Raw genomic sequence first — 20,427 nt, 5'->3', positions numbered from 1 at the left:
AGATTTGGCTAAAGCCATATCCAAATAGGATAGAATATATCCAAACGGAATAGACCAAGGACTGAAATTGACTGTGCAGGCTGAGGTCAAATTAGGAAAACAAAACACTTAGGATTTCCCTGTTTCCTTTAGGGCCAGTCATGACTCCACTTGCCACAAAAGACAATCTCACAATGACAACTAAAATACTATATCCAGTCTAAAGAACACAGAAGAAACACATTTTCATATAGATATCAACACACTAATAGCAAACAACCCAGAAACATAAAAACTCACTAACTCACAACCCCTGAGAAATCTGTGCTGTTGCCACTGTTATTACTGGGCCAATAAGGAGAAACCTCCTTTTGAACTGCCACCTGTCTCGAACTTATTTTTCCTTTGCCTGTGTCTCACTGGAATAACACGGACCGTACTTTTCGGAGTATAAGGTGGAAATATTGGTGCATCTTATACACCGAATACAGCCATTTCTGGCCTCCCGAAGCCCTGCCCCACATGTCCTGTTTTTGCAAAAAAATGGGCCCATTTTTCGCAAAAAACAGGGTGACAGAGGTTTTGGGAGACTTGCAGAGTGCTTCTGGGGGCTGGGGAGAGCAAAAACGTTTTTTTTCCTTGCTTACCTCTTCGAAATCTTGGTGCGTCTTATACACCGGTGCGTCTTATAGTCCGAAAAATGTGGTAACTTCCCAAACTCAGAAAGATCTTTTCTAAATGTTTGAACTGATCTACAGTATCCTCAAGATGTCATTGCCATCCCATCCCTAGCCTAAAGCACTTGAGCTGCTGAATGGGATCTCCAGGAAGCTTAAGTGTTTTGTGAAGAGGCTGGTTGGGAGTAGGGATCTGCTCTGCCCTTGCCCGCAAGAGAGACCCAGCACTGGGATTCTGCAAAGTGGAGCGGCAGGTGGGAGACTTTGTATGAATATGGGCACTGATGATGTTATCCAACTGGGTCATGAAATTTCTGCAAGAAAACAACCAAGCTCTGAGAGCACCAAGCTTCTATCAAACTTCCATCTCCTAGGAAATTAATGCTTTCCAAGTAAATGGAAAGACTGTTGGGGGCAATATGCTGACTCTGTAAACCACTTAGAGAGGGCTGTAAAAGCACTATGAAGCAGTATATAAGTCTAAGGGCTATGGCTATTGCTAAATACCAGTCTTCCACACAAACAAAGGAAACAATTAAAAAAGACAGATCAGTGGGAAACAGGAGAGGTGTTGCCTGAAGTGATCTGTTTACAAGTTCCCACTTCCCGACATGTGGTTTTTTTTTATATATCAATCTGTCAATCGATCTAGCAATCTCCTAAAAGGCCACTTTTTTGATTACTATTCTGTAACACAGGCATCTCAACCTCCTATCCTCTCCCTGGACCTCTTTATTGTCATCCTGACTCGGTTGTAAGAAGGACCAGACATCTGGCAAGTACAGACTAGATCAGCTACTTGGATTTTTTTCCCCTTTGGGTCCAGAATGATTGATTCAGCCAACCAGTGGGGGGGGGGAGGGGAACTGTTCGTCTGCATGTGATCCAGAAGGACAAGGGAGGAAATTATCCTCCCTGCAAAAACCATGAAAGCAAAATCAGGAAATTCCTATTGCAGAAAAAAAATATATAATTTTTTTTATTAACCTGTAATGCTGTGTACTACACATAATAATATCATATCATATCTTATAATATAGTATCATATCACATATTAATACAATACAATACATAATATAATATATAATTAAATAATATATATATTATATAATAGTATAATGTAAAACTGTGTACTAACACATGAACATCACCAGACGGTCAACACAGAAATTAGATTGACTATGTGCTCTGCAGCCACAGATGGAGAAGCTCTACACAGTCAGTAAAAACAAGACTAGCAGCTGACTGTGGCTCAGATCATGAGCTTCTCCTTGCAAAATTTAGGCTTAAATTGAAGAAAGTAAGGAAAAGCCACAGGCCATTCAGGTATGAACCAAATCATAATCCTGATGAATATACAATAGGTGACAAATAGATTTAAGGAATTAGATCTGATAGACAGAGTGCCTGAAGAACTATGGACGGAGGTTCACAACATTGTACAAGAGGTAGCAACTAAAACCATCCCAAAGAAAAGGAAAGGCAAGAAAGCAAAATGGCTGTCTGAGGAAGCTCTGCAAATAGCTGAGGAAAGAAGGGAAGCAAAAGGCAAGGGAGAAAGAGAAAGATACACCCAGCTGAATGCAGAATTCCAGAGAATAGCAAGAAAAGATAAGAATGACTTCTTAAATGAACAGTGCAAAGAAATAGAAGAAAACAATAGAATAGGGAGGACCAGAGATCTCTTCAAGAAAATTGGAGATATGAAGGAAATGTTTCATGCAAAGATGGGCATGATAAAGGACCAAAGTGGCAGGGACCTAACAGAGACAGAAAAGATTAAGAAGAGGTAGCAAAATTACACAGAAGAACCATATAAGAATGAGCTTAACCTCCCTGATAACCACGATGGGGTGGCTACTGACCTCGAGCCAGGCATCCTGGAATGTGAAGTCAAATGGGCCTTAGGAAATCTGAGCAACAACAAAGCTAGTGGAAGTGACAGTATTCTAGCTGAGCTATTCAAAATCTTAAAAGACGATGCAGTAAAAGTGTTACACTCAATTTGCCAGCAAATTTGGAAAACTCAACAGTGGCCACAGGATTGGAAAAGGTCCGTTTACATTCCAATTTCAAAGAAAGGCAATGCCAAAGAATGTTCAAACTATTGCACCATCGCACTCATTTCACATACTAGTAAAGTTATGCTTAAAATCCTACAAGCTAGGCTCCAGCAGTATGTGGATCGAGAACTACCAGAAATGCAGGCAGGATTTCGAAGAGGCAGAGGAACTAGAGATCAAATTGCCAACATACGCTGGATCATGGAGAAAGCTAGGGAGTTCCAGAAAAACATCTACTTCTGCTTCATTGACTATGCTAAAGCCTTTGATTGTGTGGATCACAACAAATTGTGTGGCAAGTTCATAAAGAGATGGGAGTACTAAACCATCTTATTTGTCTCTTGAGAAACCTGTATGCGGGTCAAGAAGCAACAGTGAGAACTGGACATGGAACCACTGTTTGGTTCAAAATTGGGAAAGGAGTCCGGCAGGGCTGTATACTGTCGCCCTGCCTATTTAACTTATATACAGAGCACATCATGAGAAAGGCGGGCTAGATGAATCAAAAGTTGGAATTAAGAGAAATATCAACCAGTTCAGATATGCAGATGATACTACTCTAATGGCAGAAAATGAAGAGGAACTAAAGAGCCTCTTGATGCAGGTAAAGAAGGAGAGTGCAAAAGTTGGCTTGAAACTCAACATTTAAAAAACTAAGATCATGGCATTCGGCCCTCTCAATTCCTGGCAAATAGATGGGGAAGAAATGGAGGTAGTAACAGATTTTATTTTCCTGGGCTCCAAGATCACCGCAGATGGGGACTGCAGCCAAGAAATTAAAAGACGCTTGCTCCTGGGGAGGAAAGCTATGGCAAATCTAGACAGCGTACTAAAAAGCAGAGACATCACCCTGCCAACAAAAGTGTGTATAGTCAAGACTATGGTTTTCCCAGTTGCAATGTTTGGCTGTGAAAGTTGGACTATGAGGAAGGCTGAGCGTCAAAAGAATTGAAGTCTTTGAACCATGGTGCTGGAGAAGACTCCTGCGACTCCCTTGGACTGCAAGGCAATCAAACCAGTCAGTCCTAGAGGAGATCAACCCTGACTGCTCTTTAGAAGGTCAGATCCTGAAGATAAAATTGAAATATTTTGGCCACCTAATGAGAAGGAAGGACTCCCTGGAAAAGAGCGTAATGCTGGGAACGATTGAGGGCAAAAGAAGAAGGGGACGAACAGAGAACGAGGTGGCTGGATGGAGTCCCTGAAGCAGTCAGGCATGAGCTTAAATGAACTCTAGAGGATGGTAGAGGACAGGAAGGCCTGGGGGAACGTGTCTATGGGGTCACGATGGGTCGGACATGACTTCGCAACTAACAACAACAGGAACAATAGTCTTTAAAAAAAAGACTATTACATAATGAAGAAGAAGAAAATGCATTTAATTACTTAGAGAAGAGGGCAACTGAAAAAATGAAAAACCAAAATCAAAATCCACCTCATATTATTGTTCAGGTTGTTTAGTGAGAGTCTGGCATTACAATGATGCAGAATGAGGATGTTGTGTCTGCGCCCCTCTGAGCCGGCCCCCTGCCAGAAAGTGACTCGGAAAGTGAGGGGGAAGGGCCATCAGGATTTACCTCTGGAGCACCGGCTTCCCTGGCTCAGCTCTAGGAGCCAGAGGCAAGCCAGGTGGAGGAGATAACAAGTCCTCCGTCCCCTGACTCTTTCCCCCCCCAGGCCACGCCTCCAGACCCGGCTGATGGAGATCAGGCCTGGCTGGACCCTAAGTTTCGTAGGCAGGAGTGGCAGGAACAACAGAAGCAGGGGTGGGGCAGGCCTAGGAAGTGCTGAGTCATGGAGCCACACTCCATAGGATATAAAAGCAGCAAGGGCTGCTATACCACTTCATGGTGAGCAAATCAACTGCTCAGAGGGAGAGAACTAGAGCTGAAGTCCTGTTTGTTCCTGGTTTCCTGGCTGACTCATCGGCATCAAGAGAGATAACAGAGACACTTGGCATACGCTCGCTAGTTTGCTGCCAGAGCTGATAGTTGCTGGCTAATTAAGTCATCGCTCGTGTCTCCCGGACTGAGGAGGGGGACAGAACAGAGGAGATGTCAGAGTCCCTGTAGCCAAGTGATCAGGATTTGGGCACCTGGCAATCAGTTTGCAATTACAATGGGGGGGAGGGAGCGGTCCCATGATCCCCATTTGAGCCCTTCACTGCTGGCTTCCAACAAGAAGTTTACATCAAGTTGCAAAATGACTATGTGGCTTACGACGTGTAGTGAGGACTCCCTGTATTTTAATGTGCGGTTCATCCCAAAGGCATATCTGATAGTCTCCCAACTTTGGCTCAAAATGGAGCCAATCAGGGCAGAGTTGAAATAATTGCACCCAGCCTTCCCCCAGCCAGCTGACCTCATCTGCTAGACAGACAAGACCAGGCCACTGAGAAGGCCTCCTCTCTTGGACCTGCAGAGACCAGAGGATGCTCTGGGCCTTTGGGGAAAAGGGCCAGCAATGTCTTGCAGCCTTGTGACTATTGATCCTTCCGGAAATGATGCTAGGTTCACAAGGAGTGGCTTTTAGCCCAGCTAGGGGCTGGGGCATTGTCAGAACCATCAGTATGGGAACAGGTCCTGTTCTATGGCTTCTTCTGCATTAATTTTCTAGTTCATTCTGATGAATACTTTTGAGTAGTCCATCACTCTGTGCTATTTTAACGATTCACTGGTAGGCATCTTAATTTGAGAAGTACATGATTTAAATCCTTCAGTTGGGAGAATCTACCTGCTGCACTGAAGGAATGTAGTTGTATTACAGCAGGGGATCTGGCCCATGGGGTGCTTAGATCTGGCCCACTGGGCCATCCTGGAAACAGTGAAGGACTGGCCTACAGTGCCTCTGTCAACAAAAAGGGAGCACAGAAAGGCTGCATGTGGCCCTCCCAGGCTCCATTTTCAGCTGTGACTGCCTTCTGCAGCCCTCTGCCATGCTCAGCCCTCTGAGCTCCATTTTCAGGAAAGGGAAAGACAAAAATAAAGGAAAGAAAGATAGGAAGAGAGCAAGGAAGGAAAAAGAAGGAAAGAGGGGAAGGAAGAAGGAGAATGAAGAGGGAAAGAAAAAGAAGAGGGAGGGAGGGAGGAAAGAAGGAAGGAAGGTAGGTTTAGTATGTTTAGCATGTGGCTACCAGCAGGTGGCTATCTTGTCTCCTCCTCCTGACCTCTCCTGGTGGTCTCCCATCCTATCACTGAAGATTATTTGGTTACAAAGTTGGCCTCCTTGCGTGGAGAGGGATGGGTCTCCCTCTGACCCACACACTTTGCCCTCCCACGCACACCATGAGCAACCTGGCCAAGGAGAGTGAGAACAACAACAACAGCCTCGAGGAAGAGATAAGCACAGCCGGGCACCCCCTTGGGGAAGTGGGGCTGGGCTGGGCTGGAGGGTCCTGGTGCCCTGGGAGCTCAAGGGCTGGGCTGGATGCTTGCCCTCTGCTGCCTAGGACTCTGGACAGTCTGGCGGTCCTCCATGTGGCCTGAGGGTTTGGTGCTCTCCCTGGTCTCGCCTTCCTCTGATGATCCCCCAAGCGTCACAGGTGCCCCCAACACGAGTGACGTCAAGCTGGCCATGCCCACCCTGGCCCTCTCAAGGTCAAACACAATCCTGATGTCAAATCGAGTGTGACACCCTGCCTTGCACCATCCCTGGAAAGGAATATAAATTAGATTTATTCAACCAAAGTTGAAATAGAGAAGTTGTTATCTCCAGTAACCCTTAATGGACTTTTGCTGAGCAGAAGTGAACAAGAAGGCTCTTTAGATTCATTTATGAGAAGAGACAAGATATGAGAAGAGATATTTGTTGTATTTTAAGACAAAGTGATAAGGGAGAATCATTTTTATATATTTTCTTTCTCTTTAGTATATTCTTATTTTTCTTTCCTTCTTTTCTGCATAACTTTTTTATTACTTCATTTTAGTATGTTTTAGTATTTATTTTTTTATTGTAATATTTAATAAAATTGCTATTTAAAAAACCTAAGGGCTGAGCCTATGGGGCATAAATCTTTTCTTCCCAAAGCCAGGGAACTCTGGATGCCAAAGAACAGATGAGATGGGGCAAGGGGGTCTCTCGGTCAAGCTAATTCTCTCACCTATCTTTCTTTCCATTCCCTCAACAGGTTTATATGGATAATGCCGAGTCTGTTCCCCAAAGGCCATTAAGGTTGACTTCTCCAGGAGAATGATGTAGTTTTGGAGAATGGATTATTATTTCATTTTAATAGCAATAGCAATAGCAATAGCACTTAGACTTATATACCGCTTCATAGTGCTTTTTATAGCCCCCTCTAAGTGGTTTTCAGAGTCAGCTTGTTTCCCCCAACAAGCTGGGTCCTCATTTTACCCACCTCAGAAGGATGGAAGGCTGAGTCAACCTTGAGCCGGTGAGATCTGAACTGCCGAACTGCAGCTAGCGGTCAGCTGAAGTAACGTGCAGTACTGCACTCTAACCACTGCTCTTATTGAGGTTTTATTGATGGATTTTATATGCTTGTATCTCTGTTTTAACCTGCTTCCATTTGGTTGATGTTTTCTCAATGCTGGGAGCTTCCCAGAGCCACTCTGCCAAGATGGGTGGCTCTACCAATCCAATCCAATCCAATCAATCAAAAGATTATTGCGTGTGGTTGGGATTATGTACTGCTGTGTTCGAATTCTGTGTTTAACCCTATTCCTGTACATTGGAATGGAGGCTGCAGAGAGTTGCTTGAGATTTGGGTAGTTTATGAGTCCCACCAGGTCAGCAAGCAATTAACCATCCTTGACCATAAATGGTCCCCTTGGCCTCAAAGGTTTCTGTGACTCAGGGCAGCAGCAGCAGCAGCAGCACCAGTCAATCACGGTAGCCAGCTTGGGGGAGGCTGCCCCGGTTCTTCTGGAAAACAAGACTGCTTCCGGGAGCAACTCACCTAAGGGAACCGCAGGGACCACCGGGTCAATGGGTGAAGGTTGGGCTTTCACAGGGATGGGCGTGGTGGGGCCATTTACCATGACGTGTCCTGGAAAGGAAGAGGAGGAGAAGTCAGTTCAGGGGACTGGCCCCTTGCAGTGTGAGAGAGAGGCTTTGCCCGTCCCCTAACTTGGTTCTGCACTTCTGTTCCTAAGAAGTGCAGAAGATGAGGTTTCAAATTTATTCTGCTTCCTTTCTCCCTCCCTGACCAGTCAAAACCCAATGTGTGAACCCATCAAGGACCCGAAGGGAGGGAACACAGAAGCAAGCCAAGCTGAGATCTCTGCCACTTCAGGGGGAGGGTGTGGAACAAGGGTTTAAGTGACAGGAAAGCAGATTCTGGTTAAATGCGGGCGGGGGGGGGGATTCTTTATAGTAACAGCAGTGGTGGTGGGTCCACCTCTGCTGGATGCAAAAAAGAGGTAGCTGTTGGTCATGAAGGGTTTGGGTTCCTTCCTTGAGCATTGTTGGGGGGGCGGGGGGACAACATACAGTCTGGGGCGCTTTTCAGTGGCAGGATTCTAAACCTACCCAGGTAGTGGAGTAGCTTCTGAGCTCTGTTCTGGCCAGGCCGCAGATGGAAGAGGTCTGGGTTTTCATCAATGAACTGGGTGTCCACAGTGCCATGGAGAAACTGATCATTACTGAGCACATTCTGCAGGAAAGGGATGTTGGTCTGAAAGGGAAGGGAGAGCAGAGGGAGAGGATGCTGAGGAGAGGCACTACAGATGGCTCCGTTTCTGCATCCCTCAACAGCACCAGGAGGCTCTTGGGGGAGAGCCACTGATTACAGCCCTTCTGAATACCTCAGATACTCAGATTAACAGAGTTGGAAGGAACCTTATAGGTCATCTAGTCCACACCTCCTCCTCCCTGCTCAAGCAGGAGACCCTACATCATTTCTAACAAATGGTAGTCCAATCAAGTGATGAAGCTCCCACAACTTCCAAAGGCAACTTCTGTTCCATAGGTTGAGTGTTCTGTCAAAAAGTTCCTCCTCATTTCTAGGTTGAATCTCTCCTTGTTCAGTTTCCATCCATTGTTCCTTCTGGCCTTCAGGTGCTTTAGAAAATAGCTGGACCCCCTTCCCTCAAATATTGGTACACTGCTATCATGTCTCCCCTGGTCCTTCTCTTCACTAGACTAGTCATGCCCGGTTCCTGCAACTCTTCTTCATATGCTCTCCTCTGCACTCTGTCTCAACACCTGGAACACCTGGAGCTGCTCGCATAATAGCTGCTAGAGCAGACTTTTATTCCTCCATGAATTATGTTTCGGTGCAATAATTAATAGCAAATGGGATGAGGGCAGTGGTGGGATTCTGCAGGTTTGGGAGAACCGGTAGTTAAATTGTTGGCTGGCCCCTCCCTTCCCTGCCCCTTCCAGGAGTCCCCACATGCCCCATTTTGCCTCCCAGGTAAGTGCAGGGCGGCCTACTAGGCCCAAAACGAGGCACGGGGTGTGTGGCGCGCCATCCTCGTGGCCCGTTTTCACTCCCATGAGGCTTCAGGGAGGCCTCCTAGGCCCAAAACGGGGCATGGGGAGGGCAGCGCATCCCCCCCCCATGTGGCCTGTTTTTGCCCCCAGGGGGATACAAGAGTGCTGCCTGTCACACCCGCTGGCCACGCCTACCATAGCCATGCCCACCCAGCTGGTCTTTAGGGCAGAGAACCGGATGTTAAATTATTTGAATCCCAACACTGGACGAGGGCCAGGCACCTAGGGTCAAAAGAGACACAGTCTTGTCACCAGGAAGCCTACAAAAGGAGGGAGAGAGTGGCAGCCATGTGAAGCTGGCACCGAAGGGCTCTCTGCAGGATACTAGGGAGCCTGATCACCTTCATAGCCAGCCACACGCAGAGCAGGAAACATGCTGCCCATGGCAGCCCTTTGCTTCTAGCAGCAGAAATCCAGAGGGAAGCGCAAGGAAGCTCCACTGAGCTGCCAGTCCTGAAAGCTTCTCCCGTCACTTCTCCACTTGGGTTGGTCTAACTCGGATACCTGCATTCGCCGATTGCTTTAAAACAGATGGGGCTGAAATAAGCAAATACTCCAAACTATCTAGGAACTACTCCAATGTGTCCTGCCTTGGGTGATGGAAAGGATACGAACAAAGTTATGATCTGGAGGAAGATTTGTCAATACAAAGCTCAGATGAGCCTCTGCACTCATCCTGCTTCCTTTGGGGCTTCCGGGGATTTCACCCCACAAGCTCTGGCTCTATTGTCAGAAACACAAAGGGAGCCTGGCCAAACTGCATCTACGCTCTACAAATCTCTAGTCTGGCCCCATCTTCAAGCCAATACATTTCCAATTTCCAAGACAATTCCAATTTAAGATAATTGTATCAACTTTTAAGCTAAATTTAAAGGAGACAAAACTAATGACAAGTAGAACAATGAGCCTTAGAATTGACAATGAAGGTATACAAGGGGCAGAGAGCTTCTGCCTTTCAGGATCAACAATCGACAAGAAAGGCACAGGAGGTCAAGAAACCTGCCGCAGACGGGCCTTGGGCAGAGCAGCCGCTTGAGATTCAATGGCAGTGCTACGTCTAGACCCACAAAGATCAGAACCGTGCAAGCCGGAGGATTCCATGCAACAATGAAAGCTGGACTTTGAAGAAGCAGGTTATGAAGAGCGTTAACATCAGAACTTTGATGTTTTGAACTCTCATTTGGAAACGACTACTGAGAATATCGAGGAAAAGCCAAGAAAACAAACCAATGGATCATTGAACAAATCAGACCACTTGAGGCACAAATGGCCAGGCTTGTATGATCCTTCTTCGGACACGTAATCAGCTCTCTGCAGAAAGATCTATTGCTGGGAAAGTGGAAGAAGAGAGGAAAAGAAGACAACCCGCAGCAGATGGGACACACTCGGGCACAGTGGCAACGGATGCTCTGACAAAAGGCCTGAAAGACCAGGGATCATCACGGGGAAAATAAATTGGTCTCTGTTGTTGCTGAGGGTCAATAATGGCATGATGGCACATAAGCGATCAATCCATCACTTCTTTTGCATCGAACGTTCCTATGCCAGGGAGCAGGTAGATCATTTTGGCTATTCTTGCCTAAATCTATGATCTTGGTGCCTGATTGGGAAATGGAAATTCCCAAATACTGTTTCTTCATTCTTAGCCCTCCATGAATTCATTATTTCTTCTATGCAGTAACATACAGAGTTAAAAATTATTTTAAAAGCAAGCTGTGAACTTAATGGTAGTGATAAAGAATGATATGTTCTGAATGAAGAAGATCTTAAGCAACGGAGAGGCGTTTGCCACAGGACAGCCGGGAGAGTGTTCCATTTCTGGAATAACCTGCCCCCCACCCGGCCATGTGAGCAGCTAGAAGGTTGTTTCCAGGGAGGATGAGTGTTGTGACCTAGACTTACTGAGTCATTACAATACGCAATTAGTCCCCAAAAAACCTATTTTATTGTAACAGCTGAGAATTACTTTCATTCTCAGCTGAGTCCCAACTAGTTGCGAAACAAAAGTCCTTTGGAAGAAGTCCTTCGGGATAATCACCAACCTTTATCTTCTTTGACACCCTGCCAAAGGCCTTACTTGGCAAAGCCCGACGGAGTTCAGAAACAAACAAGAGATGCTGACTGGAAACAGAGTTAGAAACATTGCTTTCCTGCAAAAGGCCCAGTGCCTTTGTTTCTTTTTTAAGCCTTATAGGAGGGGCCAATCATCTTTTAGCCTTACTCCCGAGTTGTCCCTTTTGCTTCAGCTGCTCTTGCCTTCTGGCAGCTCTGCGCATGGGCGCACTAGGAACAGGCTCCTCCTTTTCCTCTGCCTCTCTGCTGTCCGACTCTGAGGGCTCCAGAGTCCGCACATCACTCCCAGATGGCCCTGGCCCCATCTCTGCCTTTGATGCAGAGTCCTCGTCCGGGCCTTCCCCAGACTCCAGGACTGGCCCACGTTCCTCCCCAGCCTTCTCACTGTCCAACTCTGCTGCTAATCCCGCAGCTGCTGGTGGACCACAACAATGAGGTCCTCTGGTAAAGCAATCCTAAACCCATCAGGTTCGATGCCCCCTTCTCCAACCTACTCACAAGATGGGAGTGTCTATGCAGCCTCTTCCAAGCTGAATCTGCATCAGCTGCAGCCCCAAGCAGAAGGGCCAGGAAGAAGCTGCAGAGATACTCTTGGGTCCTCTGGGGTGGGGGGCGCTTTCGCCATTGGTTTCCATTTCAAAGGCAAGCTTTGAAAGGGCATCATTCTTACATCTGATTTCAGGTAGGTCAGTTCTCTTGGGACAGCAAGTGCCGCTGAGGTATTCTGTGTGCAATTCTACCACATTACTTTGTCCTTGAGGCAAAGTGGGATCCCCAGGGATGGAGGTAGAGTCCACCTTGAATGCAGCAGGCGGTCTCCGAGGGAGGCAGGCAGTTAAGAAACACAAAATATAAATAGAATTTTTAAAATGAATAAAAACAGGTAGCCACCCAGAACTCCTGGAGTCAGATTTAATCTTTACTCGAAGACCTGGCTGAAGGGGAGGTAGCTTTATTGGATCCCCCAGCCAGGCTCCAAGGTGGGAAAGTAAAGGCTCAGCAAGAGCCAGACCAGCAACAGAGACGGCCCGGAGCAGCCCTTTTGAGGGCCCAAAAGTCTGCGCTGTCCTGAGGGGACCTTCTGCTTGTGCTGCTGCTGCTGCTGCCTGTCCCCCAGCAACAATGCACCTCAGACTCCCCACAGACGTGCTTGGGCAGCAGATTCCAGGCAGCCATTCCCACCACGGTCCCTTCCTGTCCGATGTGCCAGAATGCCCATCTCTTGGCTCACTTCCTCTGCTGTGAGAGCCGAGGCTGCTGGGTTAGCCTTTATGCCTTGGATAAACCCAGAAAATGGATCAATGTGGAACTTAATTTCTTTCTCCCACCCCCCACCCTCCATAGATGACAACCAGGCTGAGCCCGAGTGCGGAGCTAAACACATCATCAGTCTGGAGTCCCAAAAGAGACCTAAGTCCAGCCCCCCTTGAAGTCTGTTGACTCTTTTTTTTTTAATTGAAAATTGAAGTGGGGGGGGGGAGGGGGGTTGTGAAGGGAGGGGAGAGGAGGGGGGGGGAAGGGGAAAAAAATTTTTGTAAAACTTTTTGAATAAAAAAAAATAAAAAATAAAAGTTTTACAAAAATTTTCCCTTTCCCCCACTCCATCCCTCCCCTCCCTCCAAAACCACCTCCCCCCCCCCGACTTCCCAGAACAAACACAAGGTATAGTTCAAAAGAAAAAACAATCATTTGCTAAATTTTCCCTAACACAAATTATAATCCTCCCCTTCTTCTCAAATCCTAACTTTCCCCATACAAATCAGAGATAAATACATCCTAATCATTCAAAAGCAATCTGATATCTCTTAATCGGATATCTATTTTGCGTATATTCAATCCATTTTTTCCATTCATAATTGAATGGAAGTCTGTTGACTCTTATCTGGCACCGATTTGCATTGATCATTAGTGGACCAGATTCATGTGTATGACTTGCAGAGAAAGAGGCAGAGGAACAACCCCTATCCCTGGCCCTCCAGAGATCATCCACCAACGCGACCAAAGCCGTCTCCGTGCTGTAACCGGGCCGGAAACCGGACTGAACGGGTCTAGATAGACAGTTTCATCCAGGTGTAAGGAAACTGATATGCCACCATATTTCTACAACCTTCGCCGCTGGCCAAGGTTGGAGACCGGACGATAATTACCTAAAACAGCCGGGTCCAGGGAAGGCTTCTTGAGGAGGGGCCTCACCACCGCCTCTTTCAAGGCGGCCGGAAAGACACCCTCCACCAAAGAAGCGCCCGTAATCGCCTGGAGCCAGCCTCGGGTCACCTCCTGCGTGGCCAGCACCAACCAGGAGGGGCACGGGTCCAGTAAACATGTGGTGGCATTCAGCCTCCCCAACAACCTGTCCATGTCCTCGGGAGCAACAGGGTCCAACTCATCCCATAAAATGTCACCAAGACCACCTCAGCCGCCTCACCCAGATCACCGCAATCTTGGTCCAAACCATCCCGGTTGAACGATTTTATCGTATAGATAACCGTTAAACTCTCAGCACGCCCCTGCACGGGTCATCCCGCCCCTGGTGTAGGAGGGAGCGGGTCACCCAAACAGGGCGGCTGGGCGGTTATCTGCCGATGCAATGAGGGAGGAGGCGAGCTACGCCTCGCCTCAATGCCACTAGGTAAGTCCTAGTATAGGACTTCACTAGTGTCCGATCAGCTTCTGAACGGCTAGACCTCCAGGAGCTCTCTAGGCGCCTTCTCCGCGCTCATCCTCTCAGCTCCTCGGAGAACCAAGGAGCCGGTTGGGACCTGCGCCGGGTCAGAGGCCGCAAAGGCACGACACGGTCTAAGGCCCCGCCGCGCCCGCTCCCAGGCCGCAACAAGTTCCTCAACCGAGCCGTGAGCCAGACCTCAGGAAATGGCCCAAGCTCCGTCCGGAACCCATCCGGGTCCATCAGGCGCCTGGGACGGAACCAACGATCGGCCCGCCTCCCGCGGTGGTGAATGGCGGTCAGAAAGTCCAGGCGAAGAAGAGAGTGATCTGACCATGACAAAGGTTCAATGACTATTTCCTTTAAGTCCAGATCTCTCAACCACTGACCAGAGACAAAATCAGGTCCAGAGTGCCACCCCCAATGGGAGTAGGGCCATCAACTACTTGGGTCAGGTCCAAGGCCGTCATGGAAGCCATGAACTCCCGAGCTGCCGTCGATGACGAGCCGGAAGATGGCAAGTTAAAGTCCCCCATGACTAAAAGTCTGGGGGTCTCAACTGCCACCCCAGCCAGCACCTCCAGGAGCTCGGGCAGGGCGGCTGTCACGCAGCAAGGAGCCAGGTACGTGACCAGCAAGCCCATCTGACACCTATGACCCCACCTCACAAAGAGGGATTCACACCCGCAATCTGAGGTACAGTGGTCTCCTCGGCTCTAGACTCTCTTAATAACAACCGCCACCCCACCACCCCTACCCTGGGCCTCGGCTGATGGAATGCACGGAAACCCGTGGGCACATCTCGACCAGGGCACGCCTTCAGTGCCCAACCAGGTCTCCGTAACGCCTATAATATCCGCTGCACCCCTGAATCTGATCATGTATTAGGGGCCTTATTGGCCACGGACCGCGCTGTATAACATCAGACGAAGGCCCAGGCTCTGAGGGTCTTGACCATCCGGGGACGGGAGAAGGAGGGGATCGGGCGCGATCGCCTGCAGACATCGAGCGCCCCCAAAACGATGCGGTCCCCCTTCCGCCATATCTGCCCCTCCCACTTACCGTGCAAATGGAACCACCTCACCAAAAGGAACGAATCCCCCTATAACCTCCGAACCCATTACTAAACCGCCACGAGCTGCAAGGACTGGCTCCCACCATGGCTACTCCCAATACCCGCCCTAACCTCCCACCCTCCCGACGGGTTCTCCCCACCCGAATCCTCCCCTCCCAACCCTTAAAATCCCCATTAAAACTCCTTAAAAATTTCTTAAAACAACTAATTAAAAGCCCTAAGCCTCCTATTTTTAGCATGCCACCTCCGGGCTCCAAAGCCCGCCTCAAGGTGGGCCTCGATAGTATGGAGGGCCAAACCCGCGAGAGGGGCGCCTCGCAGGGCAAGAAGGTCAGCCAGAACGTCAGATCACCAAGAAAGTCCGCAGGAGGCCCATCCTGGGCCGTCAAGATGGTAACAGATGATACAGTGACCACAACCGTCTGTCAGTCAGTCCTGATGGGAAGCAGTCAATAGTGATCCTCGGGGTAGAAAACAAAACCACTATTCAGTCAGTTCGCCACCCACCTATAAATAGTCAGGGGTGGACTAAGGAAGAAGGAGAGGGGGCGGACCGATGGTAGAGATGTTAAACAGGCCGTCCGCCACCTTGAAGCGCCGAGGTAGGCCGGTGCCACCGGCCACCTCCGCCCCGCCGCCGTCACCAAAGCGCCCCATCGCCGCATGAGGCCACTGACATCCCCCCCCAACTAGGAAGGGACGCCAGTCACTCCACCGACGCCAGACGAAAAAGCCAGGCCGCCACCGCCGCCAGAAAACCAACAAAGGCCGACGGGGGCCCAGTAGGCCCTCCAGATCTCCACTGGGCCTCTTCCGGGGCTCCGGGGCTCCTCCCCTCGCCCCTGAAGTCGCCCGTCCTCCATCTTCCTCCACGACTGAAGCCTCCTCCATCAGGGCGGGGGATCTAGGGGGGCCCAAGATGTCAAAGGCCCCCGCCGCCGCCGCCGCCGCCAGAGTGCCAAAAAGGGCCGGCGGCAGCCAGGCAAGCCGCAGACCGCCCAGCAAGCCGCCCGGCTAGCTGCCAGGGCCGCCACCGCTAACAGAGTTAGAAACATTGCTTTCCTGCAAAAGGCCCAGTGCCTTTGTTTCTTTTTTAAGCCTTATAGGAGGGGCCAATCATCTTTTAGCCTTACTCCCGAGTTGTCCCTTTTGCTTCAGCTGCTCTTGCCTTCTGGCAGCTCTGCGCATGGGCGCACTAGGAACAGGCTCCTCCTTTTCCTCTGCCTCTCTGGTGTCCGACTCTGAGGGCTCCAGAGTCCGCACATCACTCCCAGATGGCCCTGGCCCCATCTCTGCCTTTGATGCAGAGTCCTCGTCCGGGCCTTCCCCAGACTCCAGGACTGGCCCATGTTCCTCCCCAGCCTTCTCACTGTCCAACTCTGCTGCTAATCCCGCAGCTGCTGGTGGACCACAACAATGAGGTCCTCTGGTAAAGCAATCCTAAACCCATCAGGTTCGATGCCCCCTTCTCCAACCTACTCACAAGATGGGAGTGTCTATGCAGCCTCTTCCAAGCTGAATCTGCATCAGCTGCAGCCCCAAGCAGAAGGGCCAGGAAGAAGCTGCAGAGATACTCTTGGGTCCTCTGGGGTGGGGGGCGCTTTCGCCATTGGTTTCCATTTCAAAGGCAAGCTTTGAAAGGGCATCATTCTTACATCTGATTTCAGGTAGGTCAGTTCTCTTGGGACAGCAAGTGCCGCTGAGGTATTCTGTGTGCAATTCTACCACATTACTTTGTCCTTGAGGCAAAGTGGGATCCCCAGGGATGGAGGTAGAGTCCACCTTGAATGCAGCAGGCGGTCTCCGAGGGAGGCAGGCAGTTAAGAAACACAAAATATAAATAGAATTTTTAAAATGAATAAAAACAGGTAGCCACCCAGAACTCCTGGAGTCAGATTTAATCTTTACTCGAAGACCTGGCTCAAGGGGAGGTAGCTTTATTGGATCCCCCAGCCAGGCTCCAAGGTGGGAAAGTAAAGGCTCAGCAAGAGCCAGACCAGCAACAGAGACGGCCCGGAGCAGCCCTTTTGAGGGCCCAAAAGTCTGCGCTGTCCTGAGGGGACCTTCTGCTTGTGCTGCTGCTGCTGCTGCCTGTCCCCCAGCAACAATGCACCTCAGACTCCCCACAGACGTGCTTGGGCAGCAGATTCCAGGCAGCCATTCCCACCACGGTCCCTTCCTGTCCGATGTGCCAGAATGCCCATCTCTTGGCTCACTTCCTCTGTTGTGAGAGCCGAGGCTGCTGGGTTAGCCTTTATGCCTTGGATAAACCCAGAAAATGGATCAATGTGGAACTTAATTTCTTTCTCCCACCCCCCACCCTCCATAGATGACAACCAGGCTGAGCCAGTGGAGCTAAACACATCATCAGTCTGGAGTCCCAAAAGAGACCTAAGTCCAGCCCCCTTGAAGTCTGTTGACTCTTTTTTTAATTGAAAATTGAAGTCGGGGAGGGGTTGTGAAGGAGGGAGAGGAGGGGAAGGGAAAAAATTTTGTAAAACTTTTGAATAAAAAAATAAAAATAAAAATAAAAGTTTTACAAAAATTTCACCCCTTTCCCCCACTCCATCCCTCCCTCCCTCCAAAACCACTCCCTCCCTCCCTCCTGACTTCCCAGAACAAACACAAGGTATAGTTCAAAAGAAAAAACAATCATTTGCTAAATTTTCCCTAACACAAATTATAATCCTCCCCTTCTTCTCAAATCCTAACTTTCCCCATACAAATCAGAGATAAATACATCCTAATCATTCAAAAGCAATCTGATATCTCTTAATCGGATATCTATTTTGCGTATATTCAATCCATTTTTTCCATTCATAATTGAATGGAAGTCTGTTGACTCTTATCTGGCACCGATTTGCATTGATCATTAGTGGACCAGATTCATGTGTATGACTTGCAGAGAAAGAGGCAGAGGAAGAGGAAGAAGCAGAGAGATGGCCCAAAGTAAGCCAACTGGTTTCTAGTCTGATGCATTGTACCAAACTGGCTCTCAAATAAGATGAGGATGTGAGTGAATATATTGTACAGTATTTTCTTTCTTTTCTTTTCCACTGGGGGGCAGCATCTGTTCAGTATTTGAAGGACAGTAACTATGTTACTGGGATGCGGTGGCTCAGTGGCTAAGACACTGAGCTTGTTGATTGAAAGGTCGGCAGTTCAGCGGTTCGAATCACTAATGCCACGTTATGGGGTGAGCTCCCGTTCCTTGTCCCAGCTTCTGCCAACCTAGCAGTTCGAAAGCAGGTAAAAAATGCAAGTAGAAAAATAGGGACCGCCTTTGGTGGGAAGGTAACAGCGTTCCGTGTGCCTTTGGCGTTTAGTCATGCCAGCTACATGACCATGGAGACGTCTTTGGACAGCGCTGCCTCTTAGGCTTTGAAACGGAGAGGAGCACCGCCCCCTAGAGTCAGGAATGACTAGCACATATGTGCGAGGGGAACCTTTACCTTTACCTAACTCTACGTTTAACTTTAAAGATTTTTTTCACTTTCCTGGAAGACCTTGATTCCTTTGCAACTTACCACAAGGCCAATCCCAACCCCCACCCTGTGTGATCTGCCATTGGCCATCGGTCCCAGCCTCCTTTCTCCCCCAATTCTTACATTACTGCTCAGCAAGAGCCAGTCTGGGGTAGTGCTTAAAAAGCAGTGGATTAGAAACGATTCCTGCCTCCTGTAGACCCCATGCCATCTGGGTGACTTCAGGGTCTCTCAGCCCCAGGAAGGAGGCAAAGGCAAGCGACTTCTGCAAAACGTTGGCAAGAAATGTACAGAGACCTCAAGTTCAGGTAGTGTCAGCCCTTCCAGTAAACCAGACAGAAAACACTACCTGATGAGCCAATATCACTTTATAGCAGGGGTGAAATGCTACCGGTTCAGACGAACTGGTAGCGATGTCACCACGAGGCTCCACCCACCCATCATTTTTTAACCAGGAAGTAACCTTTTTTTACCCTCTGTGCATGCTCAGAGGGTCTGTCCGTGGCACATGCACTTCCAAACCAGTAGGAAAGGTAAGTAGATTTCACCCTTGCTTTACAGGTAGTTCTCGATTCATTTAATGACCATTCAAAGTTACAATGGCACTGAACAAAGAGACTTTATGACCAATGCAGCACCCCATGGTCACATCATCAGAATTCGGGCATGTTGCAGCCTCCAGGGGTCATGGAATCACCATTTGTAACCTTCCCAACTGGCTTCTCACAAGCCAAGTAATGGCGGAAGCCAAATTGGCTTATTCACCCTATGATTCACTTAACAACAGTGGCAAAAGGGAAGTAAAGTGGGACGTTACTTAAGAACTATCTTGCTTACCAATTGAAATTTCGGGCTCAATTGTGCTGGTAAGTTGAGGACTACCTGCATTGTACAGAGACATTAACATACTTTTGCCAGTCTGAAAGTAAAAACCTCCTTTTCGCTGCTTGACCGTTCAGTCTCTGGGGGCCTCTCCCACCCTTTCCTGACGGCTTCCCAGGCAGCATCTCTTGCCCTCCTTCCCCAGGGTCATCCTGGCATTCCATTTCAGGTGGCCACTGAAGGTCAAAACAGACTCGAAAGCCAACAAATGTTTCAGATTAGTGATTAGTATTATGGCACAGATACTCAGCTCCTGGTCACTTTCCCTACCTTGTCCAAACACAGCCGCATATCTGCATGATTGTTATAATGCATATCAATCCATACTAGTATAAATACGATTCATAGATGGAAAATATATCCAATTCAACAGAAGAATAAACAAGCAATTATTCACGAGTTGGGGAAAAATAATAAAAAAGTGTTACTGTCCTGTATCAACAGCATTGGTTTTTCTTCCAGCTGACACTTTGGGTCGAATACCGCCAGGCACTTAAATATGCCACAAGCTTTGCCTCTGACAACTGTGAACTCTCCTGCAGTGTTTTCCTTTTTAGACCCTGATTATTTCTTATTGCTTTCCCATAAGACTGTCTTGGTACAGGCAGTCCTCAGGTTACAATGACAACTGGGACTGGCTAGCTTGTTGTTGCTAAACAATGTGGTCTTAAAGTGTGACATGTCGTGGCCATAGCACTTAGAAAGTGAGCTAAGGCTGACCACTGGAGAAAGTCCAGCAAGAAAAGAGGCCAACAGAAGAGGAAGACGAAGGGACCCTCAAATGGGGAGATCTTACGGAGGGTGCCTCAGCAAGTCATCAACCCTTCTATTGGAAAGTCTGTCACTTAAGAAATGAGGGTTCTGACAAAACTTGATCCACTGGAACGGGAAATGGCAACCCACTCCAGTATCTTTGCCATGAAAACTCATGGACAGTACAAAAAGGGAAAAAGATATGATGCCGGAAGATGAGCCCCTCAGGTCAGAAGGTGTCCAATATGTTACTGGGGAAGAGCGGAGGGCTAGTACTAGTAGCGCCAGAAAGAATGAAGCGACTGGGCCAAAGCCGAAAGGACGC

The 20,427-nt window shown here is 48.5% G+C and overlaps 1 protein-coding gene across 4 annotated transcripts in view; it reads right to left on the bottom strand.

Moving 5' to 3' along the window:
* Window positions 1-20,427, bottom strand: part of PC (pyruvate carboxylase) — a 146,284-nt gene that overhangs the window by 9,709 nt on the left and 116,148 nt on the right. For all 4 annotated transcript variants that reach the window (XM_058160809.1, XM_058160810.1, XM_058160807.1 and 1 more), the window contains 2 exons: window positions 8,207-8,351; window positions 7,635-7,724 (listed from right to left, as the gene is read on the bottom strand). In XM_058160809.1, coding sequence (XP_058016792.1) covers window positions 7,635-7,724; window positions 8,207-8,351 — 235 coding nt within the window. The remainder of the gene's footprint in view (window positions 1-7,634; window positions 7,725-8,206; window positions 8,352-20,427) is intronic.

Source organism: Ahaetulla prasina, chromosome 17 (genome assembly GCF_028640845.1).
Source record: "Ahaetulla prasina isolate Xishuangbanna chromosome 17, ASM2864084v1, whole genome shotgun sequence".
Taxonomy (NCBI): domain Eukaryota; kingdom Metazoa; phylum Chordata; class Lepidosauria; order Squamata; family Colubridae; genus Ahaetulla; species Ahaetulla prasina.
This window is presented reverse-complemented; position numbering and strand designations above follow the sequence as displayed.